The following is a 21,882-nucleotide window of genomic DNA, read 5'->3' as shown; positions in this document are numbered from 1 at the left end:
AGCATTTATTTAACTAGTCAAGTCAGTTAGGAACACATTCTTATTTACAATGACGGCCTACCCCGGCCAAACTCTAACCCGGACGACGCTGGGCAAATTGTGCCCCGCCCTATGGGACTCCCAATCACAGCCGGTTGTGATACAGCCTGGAATCGAACCAGGGTCTGTAGTGCTGCCTCTAGGACTGAGATGCAGTACCTTAGACCGATGACCGATTGGGTACCCCCAAGTGGCATGTATTACGGTGACTTTTCCTATTACAGGTTCAAACATATGTCCAGACTATTACAGACATTCATTACAATTTGATCTAACTGTTTATCTAACGTGTCCATCTAATCAGCAATAGCTGGCTACAGTATTTTGACTGACAACGTTCAGTACTGAAGTGAAAATGTAATGTAGCTTCCTATCCACTTGACGGAGGCAGAGAGCCTCTCTGGCCAAAACGAGAAAAGGGGAGTGTCATTAGTGAATACCGCCATTGCTTCGTCGCGGCTATAATGACAATTCAAACCAGCCAGCCACACGTCTTTTTAATTTAATGTAAAACATTTATATTCGTCAATAGCTACCTAGTTTTCAGAGCAGCTAACGTTATGTCAAGCCGGAGGAGGTAAGTTGACTTGGTTTGCTAGCTAAAGTGACTATAATTAACCAGATTAGTAAGGAGTTAACGTTAGCTATACTTAGGAGTATCTCTAGTTAAGTTTGCTGCAGCAATGTGAGAATTAAATTAGAAGTAGCTACCACAATGCAAAAAGACAATGCCATTGCTGGGATAGGGGAACGTTTCATACTAGACTACTCATATTCTGACAATGACTATAGTAGGTTAGCTAAATTAAATTATTCCGCGTTCAAAACAACTGGTAACTCGTATATATCGGAATTGGGAACCCGGCTGGCGGAAAAAATCGTTTAATGGTCATCTAACTCGGAGTTCCAACTCAAGAACTCGGGCCTATTTCTAGAACTCTAACTTTCCGACCTGAAGATCAGACGTCATGATTTGACCGTCATTTTAGTGTTCCCAGGTGTCTTGAACGCATCAATAGTTAAACACACGTTGTTTTCTAGCTCGGGAGTATTCATTACAGAACACGTTCAGTTTAATAACCAAACAGAACTAAACTCGTTTTTGGACAAATGCAGGTCTCTCATAGTTTCGTTTGCTTCCGTTTTAAGGAACGTTTTGCAACAGAATTGGCGCAATGAATAGACCCGTGGGGCAAGAGGAGTCTTCAACGCACTTTATCGTTAAATCATCCCCACATCACACATGTTTTTTATTAGTGACTGTCATCACCATATTTGGTAGTGAGAGGAAAACACCAATGAGATGCTTCACATGTATACTTCCGATCAACTGTCTGGCTCATTTTACTATCTGTGATGGCGATGCCCATGTTGTCACAGACACTAAATATAATGGCACCAATACAATGACGAGTCCTCTATCTCAATGCCACATCCACAAAGTCATAATTATGGCTAAACCCTGCCTATTTCTAAAATGTATCTGCTTTTAACCACACTGCTAACCTTGTGCCTAACCTTAAGACCAGAAAGGAAAGCAAGTTTTTGTTTTCATGTATTTTTACGATTTAGCCCATTTTGGCTGTGGTAACTAGTGACAACCCGGTGAAAACCCAATCTGCACTGTTCGGCAACACGATCCATTAAGAAACTTACAACATCTCCTTTCCATAAAGTATATATTCAAATTTTCATACTATATTTAATTGGAAAGGCAGAGCGTTTATCAAAAGCAATCACTTTTGCATGTGAACACAGAATCGTACTCATTACTCCACATCCTTAATCTACCTCACTTTCGTTTTGAGTGAACTTTGCCAACTAATGCAATCATTCTTCACCCGATGCAAACTACTTTTGACCGGGCCAGGGGTGTATTCATTAAGCCAAGTCTGTTGCAAAATGTTTTGTCTGTTCAACGTGACGTAAAAGCGGTTGGGTTCTTAAACGGAAGTTGTAGTTAATTTTAATTGTATGATTTCCACGCATTGCCATTTCAATCAGAATAGTCTGATGTGTTTGAGACAAAATATCCACAGGAAAATAGTATTAAACAGACTTCAAAATGCGGGTCTCTGTGTGGCAGTCAATATTGTTTGGTCATCGGCTAAGACACGTGCACAAGACAGAAGTACATGGATAGGATACAACAAAAGTCTTGAAGGTGTTTACATGGTGTAAGCATGTGACAGATATAACAACGCCAGTACCGGTGCTCTAATAATTCAGGAAGACAACACTTTCCTGTGGATATTTTGTCTCACATTTTGACCAGCTGAAGGACCAACCGCACAGACAACCAGTAGAGTAAGTGCACATCTAATTTTATACAAGATTCTGGCTTGTAAGGAAACTTTCCAAGTTTTTGCAGTGCTTGGTTTGACTGTATACCAATAATTGGTATCATATTTGACCAGCATCACCACCCTGGATGGTTCCAACCTTGAATATGTGGACATCTATAAGTACCTAGGTGTCTGGCTAGACTGTAAACTCTCCTTCCAGACTCATATCAAACATCTCCAATCGAAAATCAAATCAAGAATCGGCTTTCTATTCCGCAACAAAGCCTCCTTCACTCACGCCGTCAAACTTACCCTAGTAAAACTGACTATCCTACCGATCCTCGACTTCGGCGATGTCATCTACAAAATTGCTTCCAACACTCTACTCAGCAAACTGGATGCAGTTTCACAGTGCCATCTGTTTTGTCACTAAAGCACCTTATACCACCCACCACTGTGACTTGTATGCTCTAGTCGGCTGGCCCTCGCTACATATTCGTCGCCAGACCCACTGGCTCCAGGTCATCTACAAGTCCATGCTAGGTAAAGCTCCGCCTTATCTCAGTTCACTGGTCACGATGGCAACACCCATCCGTAGCACGTGCTCCAGCAGGTGTATCTCACAGATCATCCCTAAAGCCAACACCTCATTTGGCCGCCTTTCGTTCCAGTTCTCTGCTGCCTGTGACTGGAACGAATTGCAAAAATCGCTGAAGTTGGAGACTTTTATCTCCCTCACCAACTTCAAACATCTGCTATCTGAGCAGTTAACCGATCGCTGCAGCTGTACATAGTCTATCGGTAAATAGCCCACCCATTTTTACCTACCTCATCCCCATACTGTTTTTATTTATTTACTTTTCTGCTCTTTTGCACACCAATATCTCTACCTGTACATGACCATCTGATCATTTATCACTCCAGTGTTATTAATCTGCAAATTTGTAATTATTCGCCTACCTCCTCATGCCTTTTGCACGCAATGTATATAGACTCCCCTTTTTTTTCTACTGTGTTATTGACTTGTTAATTGTTTACTCCATGTGTAACTCTTGTGTTGTCTGTTCACACTGCTATGCTTTATCTTGGCCAGGTCGCAGTTGCAAATGAGAACTTGTTCTCAACTAGCCTACCTGGTTAAATAAAGGTGAAATAAAAATAAAGAAATATCCAATTTATTAAGGAATGTGTTTGCGAATGGGGCTGAAGTATGGGATTAAAAACAAACAAAAAAATAACTATTATAAACTGGGTAGTTTGAGCCCTGAATGCTGATTGGCTGACAGCCGTGGTATATCAGCCCGTACACCACGGTCTTGACATGTATTTTTACTGCTCTAATTAACTTCTTGGCGCACCCATCCCGTTAGCGGGATCATTTTCGTCAACATCCGCTGAATTGCAGAGTGCCAAATTCAAATTAAATTACGAAAAGGATTTAATTTTCATGAAATAACAAGTGCAATATAGCAAAACACAGTTTAGTTTGTTAATCCACCTGGCGTGTCAGATTTCAAAAAAGCTTTACAGCAAAAGCTATCCAAGCGTTTATGTTAGGACATCTCTCTCAGCAGACAAAACATTACAAACAGCTAGCAGCAAAGTAGATTGGTCACGAAAGTCAGAGAAGCCATAAAATGAATCGCTTACCTTTGATCTTCGGATGTTTGCACTCACGAGACTCCCAGTTACACAATAAATGTTCCTTTTGTTCCATAAGGATTATTTTTATATCCAAAATACCTCTATTCGCATTTGTTCAGAAATCCACAGGCTCGAGCGGTCACGACGGGGCAGATGAAAATTCCAAATAGTATCCGTAAAGTTCGTAGAAACATGTCAAATGTTTTTTATAATAAATCCTCAGGTTGTTTTTACAATAAATAATCGATAATATTTCAACAGGACCGTAGCTTTTTCAATAGGAGAGAGCGAGAAAATGTCTGCTCCAAGCTGTTGCGCATGCAAAACTCTGCTGGCACCCAGTCATCCAATGACGCGATGTGATCCTTCTCGCTCATTTTTCAGAATAAAAGCCTGAAACTGTGTAAAGACTGTTCACACCATGTTTAAGCCATAGAGAAAGGAATCTGGTTGATATCTCTTTAAATTAAAGGAAGGCATGCAATGGAACAGAGGTTTCTGGAAAAACAGCACTTCCTGGTTTGATTTTACTTAGGTTTTTGCCTGCAATATCAGTTCTGTTAATCTCACTGACAATATTTTGACAGTTTTGGAAACTTTAGTGTTTTCTATCCTAATCTGACAATTATATGCATATTCTGGGCCTGAGAAATAGGCAGTCGTCCAAACATCAAAATACACCCCCTACACTCAAGAGGTTAAGTTGGTAACCAGTTGCCGCATGCCTAAGAACAGCCCTTGGCCATGGTATATTGGCCATATACCACATGCCTTATTGCTTAAATATACTGTCTGTAAAATGTATGTATGAGCTGGATGTAGAAGCCTGAGTGTTGTCCATTAGTTTACTCCAATTAGGGGAGGGATGGTAGGGTTGGGGAAAAATAATATAGATATTTTTTTATACAGTACCAGTCAAAAGTTTGGACACCTACTCATTCAAGGGTTTTTCTTTCTTTTTTACTATTTTCTACATATTAGAGTAATATTGAAGACATCAAACTATGATATTACACATATGGAATCATGGAGTAAACAAAACAAGTGTAAAACATATTTTTTATAATAATCTAAATATATTTGAGATTCTTCAAAGTAGCCACCCTTTGCCTTGATGACAGCGTTGCTCACTCTTCGCATTCTTTCACCTAGAATGCATTTCAATTAACAGGTTAAGTTAATTTGTGGAATTTATTTTCTTAATGCGTTTGATCCAATCAGTTGTGTTGTGACAAGGTAGGGTTGGTATACAGAAGATAGCCCTATTTTAGTAAAAGCAAAGAAAAACGACAGTACTTCATTACTTTAAGACATGAAGGTCAGTCAATCCGGAACATTTCAAGAACTTTCTACGTTTCTTCAAGTGCAGTCGCAAAAGCCATCAAGCGCTATGATGAAACTGGCTCTCATAAGGACCGCCACTGGAAAGGAAGACCCAGAGGTACTTCTGCTGCAAATAAGTTCATTAGTTAACGGCCTCAGAAATTAACAGCACCTCAGATTGCAGCCCAAATAAATGCTTCAGAGTTCAACTAACAGACACATCTCAGCATCAACTGTTCAGAGGAGACTGCATGGTTGAATTGCTGCAAAAAAACACCACTAAAGGACACCAAGAAGATACTTGCTTGGGCCAAGAAATACGAGCGATGGACATTAGACTGGTGGAAATCTTCCCTTTGGTCTGATGAGTCCAAATTTGTGATTTTTGACCAGCTGAAGGACCAACCGAAGGGTTCCAACCGCCGTTTCTTTGTGAGATGCAGAGTAAGTGAACGTATTATCTCCGCATGTGTGGTTCCCACCGTGAAGCATTGAGGTGTGCTTTGCTGGTGACATTGTCTGATATTTATTTAGGATTCAAGGCAAACTTAACCAGCATGCCTACCACAGCATTCTGCAGTGATACGCTATCCCATCTGGTTTGCGCTTAGAGGGACTATCATTTGTTTTTCAACAGGACAATGACCCAACACACCTCCAGGTTATGTAAGGGCTATTTGACCAAGAAGGAGAGTGATGGAGTTCTGCATCAGATGATCTGGCCTCCACAATCACCTGACCTCAACCCAATTGTGATGGTTTGGGATAAGTTGGACCTCAGAGTGATGGAAGAGCAGCCAACAAGTGCTCAGCATATGTGGGAACTCCTTCAAGACTGTTGGAAAAGCATTCCCAGTTGTAGCTGGTTGAGAGAATGCCAAGAGTATGCAAAGCTGTCAAGGCAAAGGGTGGCTACTTTGAATAATGAAATGTATATTGATTTTGTAAAAAAAATATATATATATATATATTTTTTTTTTTGTTACTACATGATTTTATAGTTTTGATGTCTTTTTTTTTATTTCGTTTTTATTTGTATTTATTTATCCAGGTAAGCTAGTTGAGAACAAGTTCTCATTTGCAACTGCGACCTGGCCAAGATAAAGCATAGCAGTTCGACACATACAACAACACAGAGTTACACATGAAATGAACAAAACATAGTCAATAATACAGTAGGGGAAAAAAAGAAAACAAAGTCTATATACAGTGGGTGCAAATGAGGTAAGATTAGGGAGGTAAGGCAATAAGTAGGCCATGTGGCGAAGTAATTACAATATGGCAATAAAACACTGGAGTGGTAGATGTGCAAGTAGAGATACTGTGGTGCAAAATAGATGGGCTGTATACTGATGGGCTATGAACCGGTGCAGTGATCTGTGAGCTGCTCTGACAGCTGGTTCTTAAAGCTAGTGAGGGAGATGGGAATCTCCAGCTTCAGTGATTTTTGCAGTTCGTTCCAGTCTGTGGCAGCAGAGAACTGGAAGGAAAGGCGACCAAAGGAGGAATTGGCTTTGGAGGTGACCAGTGAGATTTACCTGCTGGAGCGTGTGCTACGAGTGGATGCTGCTATGGTGACCAGCGAGCTGAGATAGGGCGGGGCTTTACTTAGCAGAGACTTGTAGATAACCTGTAGCCAGTGGGTTTGGCGACGAGTATGAAGCGAGGGCCAGCCAACGAGAGCGTACAGGTCGCAGTGGTGGGTATTATATGGGGCTTTGGTGACAAAAAGGATGGCACTGTGATAGACTACATCCAGTTTGCTGAGTAGAGTGTTGGAGGCTATTTTATAGATGACATCGCCGATGTCAAGGAAGGGTAGGATGGTCAGTGTTACTAGGGTATGTTTGGCAGCATGAGTGAAGGAAGCTTTGTTGCGAAATAGGAAGCCGATTCTAGATTCAATTTTTGGTTGGAGATGCTTAATGTGAATCTGGAAGGAGAGTTTACAGTCTAGCCAGACACCTAGGTATTTGTAGTTATCCACGTATTCTAAGTCAGAGCCGTCCAGAGTAGTGGTGCTGGATGGGCGGTCAATGATCGGTTGAATAGCATGCATTTAGTTTTACTTGCATTTAAGAGCAGTTGGAGGCCACGGAAGGTGAGTTGTATGGCAATGAAGCTCGTCTGGAGGTTCGTTAACACAGTGTCCAAAGAAGGGCCAGAAGTATACAGAATGGTGTTGTCTGCGTAGAGGTGGAATAGAGAATCACCAGCAGCAAGAGTGACATCATTGATGTGTACAGAGAAGAGAGTCGGCCCGAGAATTGAACCCTGTGGCACCCCCATAGAGACTGCCAGAGGTCCGGACAACAGGCCCTCCGATTTGACACACTGAGCTCTATCAGAGAAGTAGTTGGTGAACCAGCGAGGCAATCATTTGAGAAATCAAGGCTGTTGAGTCTGCCAATAATAATGTGGTGATTGACAGTCGAAAGCCTTGGCCAGGTCGATGAATACAGCTGCACAGTAATGTCTCTTATCGATGGTGGTTATGATATCGTTAAGGACCTTGAGCGTGGCTGAGGTGCACCCATGACCAGATTGCATAGCGGAGAAGGTATAATGTGATTCAAAATGGTCAGTAATCTGTTTGTTAACTTGGCTTTCGAAGACCTTAGATGTAGGATAGATATAGGTATGTAACAGTTTTGGTCTAGAGTGTCTCCCCCTTTGAAGAGAGGGATGACCGCGGCAGCTTTCCAATCTTTGGGAATCTCAGACGATACGAAGAGCGGTTGAACAGGCTAGTAATAGGGGTTGCAACAATTTCGGCAGATAATTTAAGAAAGACAGGGTCCAGATTGTCTAGCCCGGCTGATTTGTAGGGGTCCAGATTTTGCCGCTCTTTCAGAACATCAGCTATCTGGATATGGGTGAAGGAGAAATGGTGGGGGCTTGGGTGGGTTGCTGTGGAGGGTGCCGGGCAGTTGACCAGGGTAGGGGTAGCCAGGTGGAAAGCATGGCCAGCCGTATAGAAATGCTTATTGAAATTCTCAATTGTAGTGAATTTGTCGGTTGTAACAGTGTTTCCTAGCCTCAGAGCAGTGGGTAGCTGGGATGAGGTGCTCTTCTTCTCCATGGACTTTAGTGTCCCAGAACTTTTTTTGAGTTTGTACTGCAGGATACAAATATCTGTTTTAAAATGGCTAGCCTTAGCTTTCCTAACTGCCTGTGTATATTGGTTCCTAACTTCCCTGAAAAGTTGCATATCACGGGGGCTATTCGATGCTAATGCAGAATGCCACAGGATGTTTTTGTGCAGGTCTGGAGTGAACCAAGGGCTACATCTATTCCTGGTTCTACATTTTTTTTTAATGGGGCATGCATATTTAAGATGGTGAGGAAGGAACTTTTAAAGAATAACCAGGCATCCTCCACTGTCTGGATGAGGTCAATGGTGTTCCAGGATACTCCGGCCAGGTCGATTAGAAAGGCCTGCTCGCAGAAGTGTTTTCGGGAGCGTTTGACAGTGATGAGGGGTGGTCGTTTGCTCGCAGACCCATTACGGATGCAGCCATGAGGCAGTGATCGCTGAGATCTTGGTTGATAATAGCAGAGGTGTATTTGGAGGGTGAGTTAGTTAGGATGATATCTATGAGGGTGCCCGTGTTTACGGATTTGGGGTTATATCTGGTAGGTTCATTGATAAGTTGTGTGAGATTGAGGGCATCAAGCTTAGATTTTAGGATGGCCGGGGTGTTAAGCATGTCCCAGTTTAGGTCACGAGCTCAGAAGATAGATGGGGGGGAAATCAAATCACATATGGTGTCGAGGGCACTGCTGGGGGCAGAGGGTGGTCTATAGCAAGCAGCAATGGTGAGAGACTTGTTTCTGGAAAGGTTTATTTTTAGAAGTAGAAGCTAAAATTGTTTGGGTACAGACCTGGATAGTAAGACAGAACTCTTACTAGAGTTCAGTAAATTGCAACACCGCCCCCTTTGGCAATTCTATCTTGTCGGAAAATGTTATAGTTAGGAATGGAAATTTCACGTTTTTTGGTAGTCTTCCTAAGCCAGGATTCAGACACGGCTAGGACATCCGGATTGGTGGAGTGTGCTAGGGCAGTAATAAAACAAACTTAGGAGGCTTCTAATGTTAACATGCATGAAACCAAGGCTAAATTGTTAGCCGAGGCGTGTTGAGCAGTGCTAGAGGCTCTACAGTGAAATGTTTCTATTGTAGAAAATAGTAAAAATAAAGAAAAACCCTTGAATGAGTAGGTGTCAACTTTTGACTGGTACTATGTATACATTTTTTTAAATATTTGATTTACTTAAAAAATAGGCATTGGAAATGCAGACAATTACATAGATTCTGTCAATCTGCAATATTAAAGCCGATCTACCCCCTAAAAAATATTGTTTTTGCAGTGCTTGGTTTCAAACTGTATACCAATAATTGGTATCCTATTCAGATTTGTTAAGAATGTGTTTGCTACTTAGCCAGCTGAAGTTACCAAATGTGATGGTCATGTCACTCATCTCTGCAGTGAAGCCCTGGCTTTCTCTCTAGTGACGGGTATAAACCATGCCATGGCCAAGCTGGTGGACATCTGGGATAGCATGGGCATCATGGAGGAGCAGAGGGTAGAGCGGATGGAGACGGTGAAGAAACACATTGAGGTGAGGCTTCAGAAAACAGGAAATGTAGATGAACTGAAAACTGAAACGGAAGCCTTGTCAAGTAACTAATTAACAGACTGACTTGACATTCCTAATCTTAAGGTCCTTTTGAATGACATGATCACTGAGGAGGAAGCTTTGAAGCACCGCATCCGAAACAATATCATCACTTTTGAAAAACAGTTGGATACCTTGTGTCTGGAAATGTCAATGGATCCATACAAAGTAAGTGGTTATTTCTTCAGGCTTAACAACAACAGTAAAGGTTGGTCTTTAAAGGTTCTGTGTCTCAATAGTTTAGCTGGTTCCACCCCTTGACTCTTTTCCTTCCATTGTGCTAACCTCCTGTCTTCATCTTGTCCACCTGTCAGTTGGAGGAGGGCCTGACAGTCCTCCAGATCGAGAAGAACCTGCGTCTGCGTGTGGAGGTTCTGACCAAGGAGAAGGGGGACCGTTTGAAGGAGTTACACGGACTGCAGCAGCAGGATAAGGAACTGTGCTTGGAGCTGTGCGTCACTCCCTATTATGTTCCCACAGGCAGCATACCCTCACGCACTCAGTTGCAGGAGTTCCGGGAGCACCTCAAGACCCTCAGTGAAGAAAAGGTATTGCAACAGCTGCCAGGATGGCAAGACTTGTGTGAATGTTATGAATACCTGACTCAAGTATTACTAAGAACACAATTATTCATTTCTTATTTTTTAAGTCTCTTTTGTGGTCTTGTGATGTTTGTCTTTTGTTGGAAGCATCTCGTCTCTTGTCCCTCCCTTCCCCCGTTCTGTAGAAGAGTCGTGCAAAGGTGTTCTCAGGGCTGCGTGAGGACATCAGGAAGCTCATGGAGGACATGGGTCAGAAACCAGAAACCAGTCTGGAGAAAGAGTCGGTGTGTCATGGCGAGGAGATATTCCTGCTCACGCATGAAAACATCAAAGCCCTCCAACTGCTGTTGTCCCAGGTACTGAAAATAATTTGATAAAACTTACTAATGATTACTCAAAGGTTTTGGTTCTAGGACTTTTGACCAATTATATTAGTATATTTTTGTTTAGATGAAGGTCAAGAAGGAATCCCTAATGAATATTCTGGCTGAGCTAAAAGAACAAGCTATGTGCCTGTGGAATCGTCTGGAAGCGCTGGAGCAAGATCGCACTGCGTTCCAGGAGAGTGTGCAGGGTACCCTTTCTGACCAAATCACACAGGTTGGAACTCCCTCGTCATACATCTCCCTTCACCACTGTGTTGGACAAAGCTTCACCGGCATACCATACACCACTGTGTTGGACAAAGCTTCACCGGCATACCATACACCACTGTGTTGGACAAAGCTTCACTGGCATACCACTGCAAAACAGTAAACATGGCACCATAACTATTAAGTTTCCCCAGAATTGACTAACAAGGGAACAGAGAATACCTTTACAATGGTGCTAGAACATCAGTGTTTGACAGTCCTGTATCATTAGGGCAGTGTTTCCGAACTCCAGTACCTTCAACAGTACTGGAGTTCAGAAACACTTCATTAGGGCATACGGAAAATGTAAATGAGTATTTCTTAAGGAACAAGTTCAGATGGTACCTCCTCATGTCGCTGTTTCAGAGATTTATTTTTACTCCTACTGAACCTGACCTTGTTGCCCTTCCAGTGGCAGGGGGAGGTTGATCATCTGACAGTCCTGCAGAAAGCCATGTTGGAGGATGTGATTGACAAGGTCCGACAGGAACTAGTGGCTCTCTGGGACAAGTGCAACCAGGGCACTGAGCAGCGTGAACCCTTCAACGCCCACATCTGTGACGGTAGGTAGAACAATAATGGAAATACTTCCTCTCACTCATACGCAAAATGCATACATACTGATCGAACCGATCCGTCTTTCCCTAGATGACTTCACAGAGGAATTGTTGGCACTGCATGATGCTGAGCTATTGAAGGTGAAGAATTACTATGACCAGGCTAAACCCTTACTGGAGGTTCTGCAGAAATGGGAGAAGTACTGGGCCCTCTTCCAGGACTTTGAGGTAATGCTGGAATTTGCGGTCAAGCTATGTTTGTGAAATAAATTGCAAATATGTATTTTGTATTTTGATGCATGTAATGCTTTTCAATCAAAGATATCCACAGTAGATACCAGCTGCTCTTGTTTCTGATACATGTTCAGTGTGGTGCAGAATTGTTTTTGTTCCACTTGACATAGAAACATATCTAATTTTCAAACCTCTTTGCAGAAAAAGGCCAATGATCCAAACCGCTTCTCCAACAGAGGAGGAGCCCTTCTCAAAGAGGCCAAAGAGAAGATCAAAGTTCAGAAGATGTTGCCAAAGGTAAGGCTGGATTTGACTCCTCAACATGTCCCTCTAATAACTTTATTTGGCAGTTGTAGGGAGAGAAAAAAAATGTATATATTCTTTGTTTTTAAAGTAGGGCTGTTGTACATGTTGGTCTAGAGCATCCCAATCATGCTCAATGGGTGACATGTCTGAGAATGGAAGAACTGGGACATTTTCAGCTTCCAGGAATTGTGTACAGATCCTTGCGATATTGAGCCGTGCATTATCATGCTGGACATGAAGTGGTGGATGAATGGCACCACAACGGGCCTCAGATCTCATCACGGTATCACTGCATTCAAATTGCCATCAATAAAATGCAATTGTGTTCATTCTCTGTAGCATATGCCTGCCCATACCATAACCCCACTGCCACCATGGGGCACTCTGTTCACAACATTGACATCAGAAAACCACTCGCCCTCAGGACTGCGGTTGAGACTGGTTGGACGTACTGCCAAATTCTCTAAAAGATTCTTGCAGTCAGGAAACTTTTATTGTCCCCAGCACAATGTGCACCTGTGGTAATGATCATGCTGTTTAATCCGCTTCTTGGTATGCCTCACCTGTCAAGTGGATGGAATAGCTTGGCAAAGGAGAAATGCTCCCTAACAGGGATATAAACAAATTTCTTCATAATTTGAGAGAAATAAGCTTTTTGTGTGTGGAAAGTTTCTGGGATCTTTTATTTCAGCTCATTAAACATGGGACCAACACTTTACATGTTGCATTCATATTTTTGTTCAGTGTATATATTTTTTTAAATATAATGTACATTTTAAAATGTAATGTCTGAAAAGTGGCAGCAATGGTTGATGGTAATCAAAAGATCACCGCCTCCTTCATTCAATGTCAAAAAAAGTTATGTTGATCCTCCCTGTTATGTGATGTGACTAGTTGGAGGAAGAGCTGAGGACTGGTGTTGAGAGCTGGGAGAAGGACCAGGGTACTGCCTTCTTGGTCCAGGGCCAGAGAGTCATGACCTACATCTCCACCCAATGGGAGGAGCACAAACAGCTGAGGGGCAAGGAGAAGAGTGAACGTGCCACTGTAAGTCCAGCCCCTCATAATGCTCTCACATTGACCCAGCAGTGTTCCCCAGTCAGCCCAATACTGGTCCATAGAGGCTTCGGGTGGGGGTTTGCTATTTGTCTTTAAAAACTATCAACAAACCTGATCTCCCTGTTCCCATGTGCAAAAGGCCAATTCTAAAACGTACTGTGCTGAACTTGGATTGAAATAGACTTGTACACCATATGGTGGTCAGCATGTGTAACTGTTGAATGGTGGGAAACAGGGATTTGACCATTCTGTCCCCAGCAGAATGGTCTGTTTGTTATTGACTGGTCTGTGACTGAGGCTTTGTTTGTCTCGGTGTTGCAGACCTCAAAGAAGGGGGAAATGACAACTCTCTTCAAAACTCCCACGAAGAGGGCCCATGGCGGGATGAACGCCCTCACCCCCAACAAGATCAGGAAGGTACAGTAACTAGCAGTGGTCCACATAGGGCTAGTTCACTCCCTTCCAAAACCAACTGGCCACTTTACTATTGTGGTAACTTTTTTTATTTATTTAACTAGGCAAGTCTGTTAACTTTCTTATTAACAATTACTGCCTACACCAGCCAAACCCAGACGACGCTGGGCCAATTGACCTTGACCACCATGACTGTCCTTTCAGCAGACTCCTACACAGCCTATCATGGTGCGCGCCTACAGCTGCAACTCATCCAGCACCTTCATCAGTGTGCCTAGCAGCAAGCCTCCTCTCTCCCAGATTCAGATGCAGGTACACACACACACAGCACTCCAAACTGTTGCCCATCATTGGTTCTTGTGCTTGCACACGTATATCCTAATTGAATGTTCAACATCTTCCTTTTTATATTGCTGGACAACTATTAAAATAACCACTAGGTGATGCTGTGATATAATTTTTCTTATTCAAGCAGTAAACCATTCGGCCACAGACAACTTAGCTTGTGAAAGAATATTGACAACAAAATCAAAACTTGTCTTTAGAATCTAACCACTTTCCAAGGTCAATCATTCTGGTAAAGAGATGCAGAAATTGAATACTTCAATTGGATTAGCAGAGACTGCTGGGAAGGAAGTGTGTTGCATGCTCAGTTTGTTGACTGATGTGCTGTTTGTTTGTCCATTCATTGGCTAAGCAGAAAACCAAGTCCCTTGAGAGAAGCAACAGCAGCAGTAGTCAGAGAACACCCCTGCAGGAGTACAACGGTACAGAGGAGAACAAACCTGTTGACATCAGCTACTCTGACTTCACTGTAAGACCAGCCTTTTAAACTATACTCTAACTCAGCGGTCACCAACCTTTTCTGAGTCAAGATCACTTTCGGAGTCAAAAAGCAAGCCGAGATCTACCTCACAGAATTGATTAAAAGCATGACATGAATCGAGGCCTATGCAACATTCATCTAATTCAACCAGTTCTGTAGGAATGAGGTTTGTGCTGTATGCCTAATATATTACCACAGCATACTGCCAATCTTGTTCTTGTCAGACCACACACTGCCGTTCAAATGTTTGGGGACACTTAGAAATGTCCTTGTTTTTGAAAGAAATGCACTTTTTTTTTTTTTTTTTTTGTCAATTAGAATAACATCAAATTGATCAGAAATACAGTGTAGACATTGTTAATGTTGAAAATGACTATTGTAGCTGGAAACGGCTTTTTTTTTTCTTTAATGGAATATCTACAGAGGCCCATTATCAGCAACCATCACTCCTGTGTTCCAATGGTACGTTGTTAGCTAATCCAAGTGTATCATTTTTTAAGACTAATTGATCATTAGAAAACCCTTTTGCAATTGTTAGCACAGCTGAAAACTGTTCTGATTTTAAAGAACCAATAAAACTGGCCTTCTTTAGACTAGTTGAGTATCTGGAGCCTCAGCATTTGTGGGTTCGATAACAGGCTCAAAATGGCCAGAAACCAAGCACTTTCTTCTGAAACTCAGTCTATTCTTGTTCTGGGAAATGAAGGCTATTCCATGTGAGAAATTGCCAAGAAACTGAAGATCTGGTACAACGCTGTGTACTACTCCCTTCACAGAACAGCACAAACTGGCCCTAACCAGAATAGGAGGAGTGGGAGGCCCTGGTGCACAACTGAGCAAGAGGACAAGTACATTAGAGTAATGGAGTACAAATTCATGACCTCCATATTAAAATAGACACGACGAGCTGCTTATAATTATAACGCAGGGCTGTCGATACTTTTGGCTACTCATTCATTGCAGCTACAGTTCTGGTTGTAGCGGGAGTAGAAGTAGGGTGAAGTGCATTTTTATGTTTTGTAAAAGTGTTGAATAAAAACAGTGCTGAATTAAACTGAAGTATGAACTCACTCGTGAAAGCAGCAGCTCTTTGCTGTGTTCTTTAAGTCTCTCTGGTCATGGGTTTTAAAGTGATTAGATCTCATGTAGTTTGGGGGTTGTGGAAGCTGTAGGCATGGTGATTTGAGCTATTCAATAGGCCAGTGCACTTGATTTAGCTCTCTCGGGTCTGCCGGGTAGGCAGAGTTTGTTCCTTCAGACAAATGAAATGGTTCAAAATGGGAGTACTTTGATTATCTGGCGTGCAGGGCTTCTGAATCAAGTGCACCTACCGCCAGCAGCACAAGCTGAATAAAAAATAATAATAATAGGCCCATAAGGCTTTATCGACCAGTTAACTTCACTGTAAGACCAGCCTTATATGCTGCCACCTCAATGTTTACTTCAATAATCCATACCAGACACATGAATTTAAAGCAAAGATTGACCTTTTTTTTCGCATTCTGCTTACTCCTCTAGATTGCTTTTTTTTAAATGGGGGTGGGGAGGGGTATATCAGTTACTAAAATATGTGTCTTTCATTCCCCCCAGGGTGACCTGTCCAAAAAGACAAATGATGCCGTTTTCAATTCGACAGCAAAGGACCTTTTCTGATTTTCTCATGATGGTCCCCACGTTTTAAGATGTGCGTGTGGACAATTCACCCCGCACAGGTTGTGTTGTGTCCACTTGGCACTCCTCTCGTGTGTATGGCCGGTGTTTGTAATGGTCAGTGAGCATTTCAGGTCATTTCAAGTCTTTTGTTATCTTGATGTAAATCATTTTTGTAGTTTGTGTTGCTGTTACTTTGAAATGTGACCAATTTTGCCTTTTTGTAATGCTTATTTTTGGACACCCTGTATGGAAGTGAATAGGTCAAAAGGGACTCTGTATGTGTCAGGTGTGGATGAAACATCCTAAAGCCATGTTTTCCAGTTATTAATACTGTGCAGTCCAGGGAAGTGAATCACAAGTTTGATACGGTAGAGCCCCTTAGATGTTACATGCAGTACTTTTGATATTCCTTTTGATATTTGACTTGTTTATAAATGGCCAGGCTCCACCGGAGGAAGCATCCTGTTTAGATACAGACCTTCCAGCAGAACAACATGCAGCTCTTTCTGTATGTAAATATTGCTCTCTTGAAAATATACTTTTCTTATTGCACATACGGTATTGACAATGTGTTTTGTCTTGACGTGTGCGTTGTCTTGTCTTGTCAACCTATTTTATTTTATATTTTTTGACTTAATTAATAAATATATATATTTCAATGACATCTTTTGAGTTTATTTTTTAATCTACGGTAAATCATAATACACATGAAACAAGAGTTTGGCTTTAATCATATGGAGGAGTGTTCAATTAGAGCCAAAGTCCTTAAATTGAACCAGGCCCTGTAAACTTGAGTGGTTATAGAGAATATGAATTCATCTTCTGCGCCATCAATCCTGGATTGTATCGTTGACCTTGAGGTAAAACACTCCTCTACCCTCGACCGATGAGTGGGATTGTAGAAACCATGTAATTATCATGGATAATCAAGTTAGTCATTTGTGAAAAGGGAGAAGAGGATTTTTGCTGTGTAATTGCCTCACTGAAATAATAGCATAATGGTCAAACATGTTTTAAATGCTTTCAAGGCAACCCAGTATTACACAATTAAAGCTGTTTACTATTCAGCGGTCTTCATTGAAGCCCATCAATTTTTCTGGCCTGCAAGATCAGAAGTACAAGGCTAGATTAGACAGATTCAAAAGCAATTTTGTTAGTTCTTGGCACATAAAATTGTGAAGTTACACATTTATTTATCACAAATAATATCCAACAATGCAAAAGAAATCTGACTAAAAAGTTGTCACATAGTAACAAGACATTGCTCCTTATTTTCTGAAGCTGAAATAAATACAATTTAGTAATGTCTATTTTATACCATCAGTTCTCTTCAGATTAAAATGTACATGAAATAGTTGTTGTCAGAGTCAAAACTGAATATAAATAGTAAATGCTAAGTTGATTGACATAATTAAATACAGTTGTTTTTAACATACACGGGTCACTACCAGGAATGAGACACTTTCATCCAGTGTTTCCCCCAGGTATTTTTTCAGCAGCGGTGGCAAGTAAAGCATCGGGTGGTAGGCATGGCCAATGGAGCGGTTTTAGAAGCACTCTTGACAATTCTACACGTTTTGCCATAGGGCAGAGAAAATTTTACAGTTTTAAAGCTAGTTTCCTACAATTGTTCTTATGCTGAGTAGCTCAAACATAACTAAATTAAATGCCATGACATTTTTAGAATTTCAGATTCTCCCTGACTAGTTTTTATTGTGGTGGTTGTTCCTCATATGTTCTTTAAAAAAAAATGTAAGTGTATGTATATATATATATATTGCTCCATTATCTTTTCTACATTCCTTATATATGGTTTTAGTTGTTGAAGTTTAGATTTAAAATGTTTTACCATCCCGAAAATATATTTTTTTTTTCAGTGGCGGCCATGATTTAGCAGCGGCGGTGCGACGCTTGTAAAATGCATATAGGGGAAACACTGACAAAACTGGTGAGCCAACAATAGCTTTTAACTTCATAGGGACCCGTAGAATATTAATCACCAACAATCATCTTGGCGTAATGCTCAAGTCATTCCACAGACACTAACTGGCTTTTGATCTCTTCATGCATCTTCATTGTCTGATTGTCTTCACCTGGGGAAAAAAACCTCTGACTGGACAGTGCTTTTACGCAGTAAATTCATAAACCATGATCTGGTAATTCAATAATCAAATGATTGACTTCTTCACTATCAGACTGTAGTCCTTCAGACCAGAATCTCATTGTGGTGACCATACGTCCCCATTAATACATACTGTATTTCACTTGTTGAACTTGTGTAAGACAAGCAGGTTTAGGTCATTATCTCTGGGCTATAGACAGTCCACCCATGGAGTCCTGAGATTCCAGCTCATTGGATAAAATCCTCCTGCTGTTGTCACTGTAGCTTCCGTTGGGAAGGAAGGATAGTCTAGAAGGGGGAAATGAAAAGAATGTTGTTAGTTATGAGCTCAGCCGGCCGCGACCGGGAGACCCATGGGGCGGTGCACAATTGGCCCAGCGTCGTCCGGTTTAGGGGAGGGTTTGGCCGGTAGGGATGTCCTTGTCCCATCGCGCTCTAACGACTCCTGGGCCGGGCGCATGCATGCTGACACGGTCGCCAGGTGTACAGGGTTTCCTCCAACACATTGGTGTGGCTGGCTTCCGGGTTAAGTGGGCATTGTGTCAAGAAACAGTGCGGCTTGGTTGGGTTGTGTTTTGGAGGACGCACGGCTCTCGACCTTCGCCTCTCCCGAGTCTCTGTACGGGAGTTGCAGCGATGAGACAAGACTGTAACTACCAATTGGATACCAAGAAATTGGAGAGTAGAAAGGGGTAAAATAATAAAAACATTTTTTTTTAAAGAGTTATGAGCTGATGAGGGTCCAAGTAAAAGACTGATGATATCCAATGGAAAGTGAATCTGAAAAAAGACAGTTCTTGACAAATGAAGGCTCCTAGCAGGCAGGGCAGATACCAGACAGTGTTACACAACCAGCTACGCTAACCGTAGAATAGACGCATCTCTCACGCCTCAAGACATGAATTCTTAATTACAATGTTCCTCCATGTGAGACAAGGGAGATGTACCTGTCCATAGTTTTGTCTGTCTTTGTCTTGTCACTACTATTACTGTCAAACCTTGCTGCATCCCCCTTCCCCTCCAAAAGGAGCACAATGAAAATAAGCTTTTAAGCTTAGTGTTATCATTAATGATTTTCTTAAATTGTTTGTGGAGGCGTCACTGGCTGGAGCGCCCTTATGTATGTATTTAAAAATGGTCTAAATTCAATCAAATCAACCTCCAAATGCACTCTGTTCTCGCAGAAGACTGTTTACTGTCAAAATAGAGCTCTCAATCTCTATTTATCAAACAAGTACTTATCATACCCATATGAACAATGTCAGATGCTATTTGTCTAAGCCTGTACAGAATGTCATATCAGGCATTGTCATGATCAACTTGACAACATGAAAATGTCACCAGGACATCCATCAAACTTGGACATATCACTCCTACACTGATGTTTCAAACATACATTTTCTGTCAGGAATGACAAATGGATTATAAATAGCCTACTGCAATTGCCTTAGTTCATATTTACACTGCTAAACGGCCATTAAAGCTGCCATAATGCACAGCTATATATAATGCTACAGTGCCTATTCTATGCCGGGTATTTTGTCAGTGTAATGATGCCACTTAAATGGAATGAATCACGATGGCACAATGTGGCATCACACCACACACAGTAACAGAATCACTCTGTACCTATGGCATCCTGTGGCACTGGACTTGTTCACTGCAGTTATGTTTCAGCACTTCCTGCAGGGTCGACAAAGGTACCTCATAACATGCGTTCCTGATTGACAAAATACACAAGACATGTTCAATGTTATTTCTAGATTATTAATGTTATGCACTCTAGACTAGCGCCAGCTCAAACCTGAGGGCTGCATCCATGGAATCAGACAGTTGTGCTATCCACTGAGAACCGAAGTCATTTTGCGGGAATTAGACATTTTGAATGCTGATGATACATTTCTAGAGCACCACCCTTATATGGTTCATTTCACCTACATGCCATGTGATTTAGCTTAAGATGTTTATGGTTAAAGAACTAAAATAGATCTCCATAATGGACATTCCCACGTTTGACCACAATGGGATCTATAAAAACTGTGCTCCACATTGTGAACCCTGAACCTTGAACTGTATTTCGCATCATGCAAATGCTTTGGCAGAGATGTCACCCTATCTTTTACACTAAGCAGTAGATCCAACTGATATCTTTGGCTGTAGTGCAAACTTCATTACAAGAAAAAAATGTGTTGTCCACATTTTTGAAAACAGGGTAACCTCCAGCCAGGATGTACTGTTTTGAAAGAACAAGTGCCAAAATAAACCCACATGAGGTCAAGCACTCAACATAAACATACTGTATCAAAAGAAGCACTATAACTATATAGATACCATTCAATGCATGTCCAATTTGGCCTAAACTTTCCAACAGCTCTCCAACTCTATACAACTCCTCAAAAGAGAATGTGTAGTGAGCATGAGAAAGCCCATTTGGTTTATTAGCTTAGATCGTTGTCACTTAATACAATATTTAGGCAAGTGAAGAGGGAACACAACCCCTTCTGCCGTTTTCTATGCTCCATTTCATGGCAATATTTTTTTTTGTATATCAAATAATCAAACCCTCATCAAAAAAAATTAAAGCAAATTTTATTTGTCACATACACATGTTTAGCAGATGTTATTGCAGGTGTGGTGAAATGCTTGTTTTTCTAGCTCCAACAATGCAGTAATATCTAATAATTCACAACAATACACACAACCTAAAAGTCAAATAATGGAATTAAAGAACATATAAATATTAGGACTAGCAATGTTGGAGTGGCATAAACTAAATACAGTAGAATAGAATACAGTATATACATATGAGATGAGTAAAGCAAAAATATGGAACATTATTATTGTGACTAGCGTTCCATTATTAAAGTGGCTAGTGATTTCAAGTCTACGTAAACTACCGTTCACAATCTTGGGGTCACTTAGAAATATCCTTGCACATTTTTTTGTCCATTAAAATAACAAATTGATCAGAAATACAGTGTCAACATTGTTAATGTTGTCAATGACTATTGTAGAAACGGCAGATTTCTTTTATGGAGTATCTACTGTACATGGGTGTACAGAGGTCCATTATTAGCAACCATCACACCTGTGTTCCAATGGCAATTTGTGTTTAGCTAATCCAACTGTATCATTTTAAAAGGCTAATTGATCATTAGAAAACACTTTTGCAATTATGCTGAAAACAGTTGCAATCAGCTGAAAACGGTTGTGCTGATTAAAGAAGCAATAAAACTGGCCTTCTTTAGACTAGTTGAGTGTCTGGAGAATCAGCATTTGTGGGTTCGATTACAGGCTCAAAATGGCCAGGAACAAAGAGCTTTCTTCTGAAACTCGTCAGTCTATTCTTGTTCTGAGAAATTAAGGCTATTCCATTTGAGAAATTGCCAAAAACTGAAGATCTCACAACGCTGTGTACTACTCCCTTCACAGAACAGCGCAAACTGGCTCTAACCAGAATAGAAAGCTGAGTGGGAGGCCCCAGTTCACAATTGAGCAAGAGGACAAGCACATTGGAGTGCCTTTTAAAATGATAAACTTGGATTAGCTAACAACGTGCCATTG

At 41.3% G+C, this 21,882-nt stretch overlaps 2 protein-coding genes across 5 annotated transcripts in view; one reads left to right on the top strand and one right to left on the bottom strand.

Moving 5' to 3' along the window:
• The first annotated feature begins 468 nt into the window (after positions 1 to 468).
• Positions 469 to 16,860, top strand: LOC109892463 (protein regulator of cytokinesis 1-like). Of its 4 annotated transcripts, none has more exons than XM_020485014.2 (14): positions 469 to 616; positions 9,784 to 9,916; positions 10,019 to 10,141; positions 10,288 to 10,521; positions 10,701 to 10,871; positions 10,966 to 11,115; positions 11,560 to 11,710; positions 11,796 to 11,932; positions 12,140 to 12,235; positions 13,139 to 13,291; positions 13,625 to 13,720; positions 13,922 to 14,029; positions 14,418 to 14,531; positions 16,134 to 16,858. In XM_020485014.2, exons 1-14 carry the CDS (start codon positions 600 to 602, stop codon positions 16,194 to 16,196), a joined length of 1,746 nt encoding a protein of 581 aa, XP_020340603.1. In that variant the 5' UTR covers positions 469 to 599; the 3' UTR covers positions 16,197 to 16,858. The 4 variants fall into 4 exon arrangements, with proteins under 4 accessions (XP_020340603.1, XP_020340604.1, XP_031682216.1 ...); XM_020485015.2 differs by having other exon boundaries at positions 472 to 616; positions 13,925 to 14,029; positions 16,134 to 16,860; XM_031826356.1 differs by having other exon boundaries at positions 477 to 616; positions 9,807 to 9,916; positions 13,925 to 14,029; positions 16,134 to 16,859.
• A 509-nt stretch (positions 16,861 to 17,369) lies between these two features.
• Positions 17,370 to 21,882, bottom strand: part of LOC109891723 (5-hydroxytryptamine receptor 4) — a 36,665-nt gene continuing 32,152 nt past the window's right edge. Inside the window, exon 6 of the mRNA XM_031826355.1 lies at positions 17,370 to 18,606. Coding sequence (XP_031682215.1) covers positions 18,498 to 18,606 — 109 coding nt within the window. The 3' untranslated portion in view covers positions 17,370 to 18,497. The remainder of the gene's footprint in view (positions 18,607 to 21,882) is intronic.

Source organism: Oncorhynchus kisutch, linkage group LG6 (genome assembly GCF_002021735.2).
Source record: "Oncorhynchus kisutch isolate 150728-3 linkage group LG6, Okis_V2, whole genome shotgun sequence".
In the NCBI taxonomy this organism is placed as follows: domain Eukaryota; kingdom Metazoa; phylum Chordata; class Actinopteri; order Salmoniformes; family Salmonidae; genus Oncorhynchus; species Oncorhynchus kisutch.
Note: the sequence above shows the minus strand (reverse complement) of the source record. Positions and strands in the feature narration are given on the sequence as shown.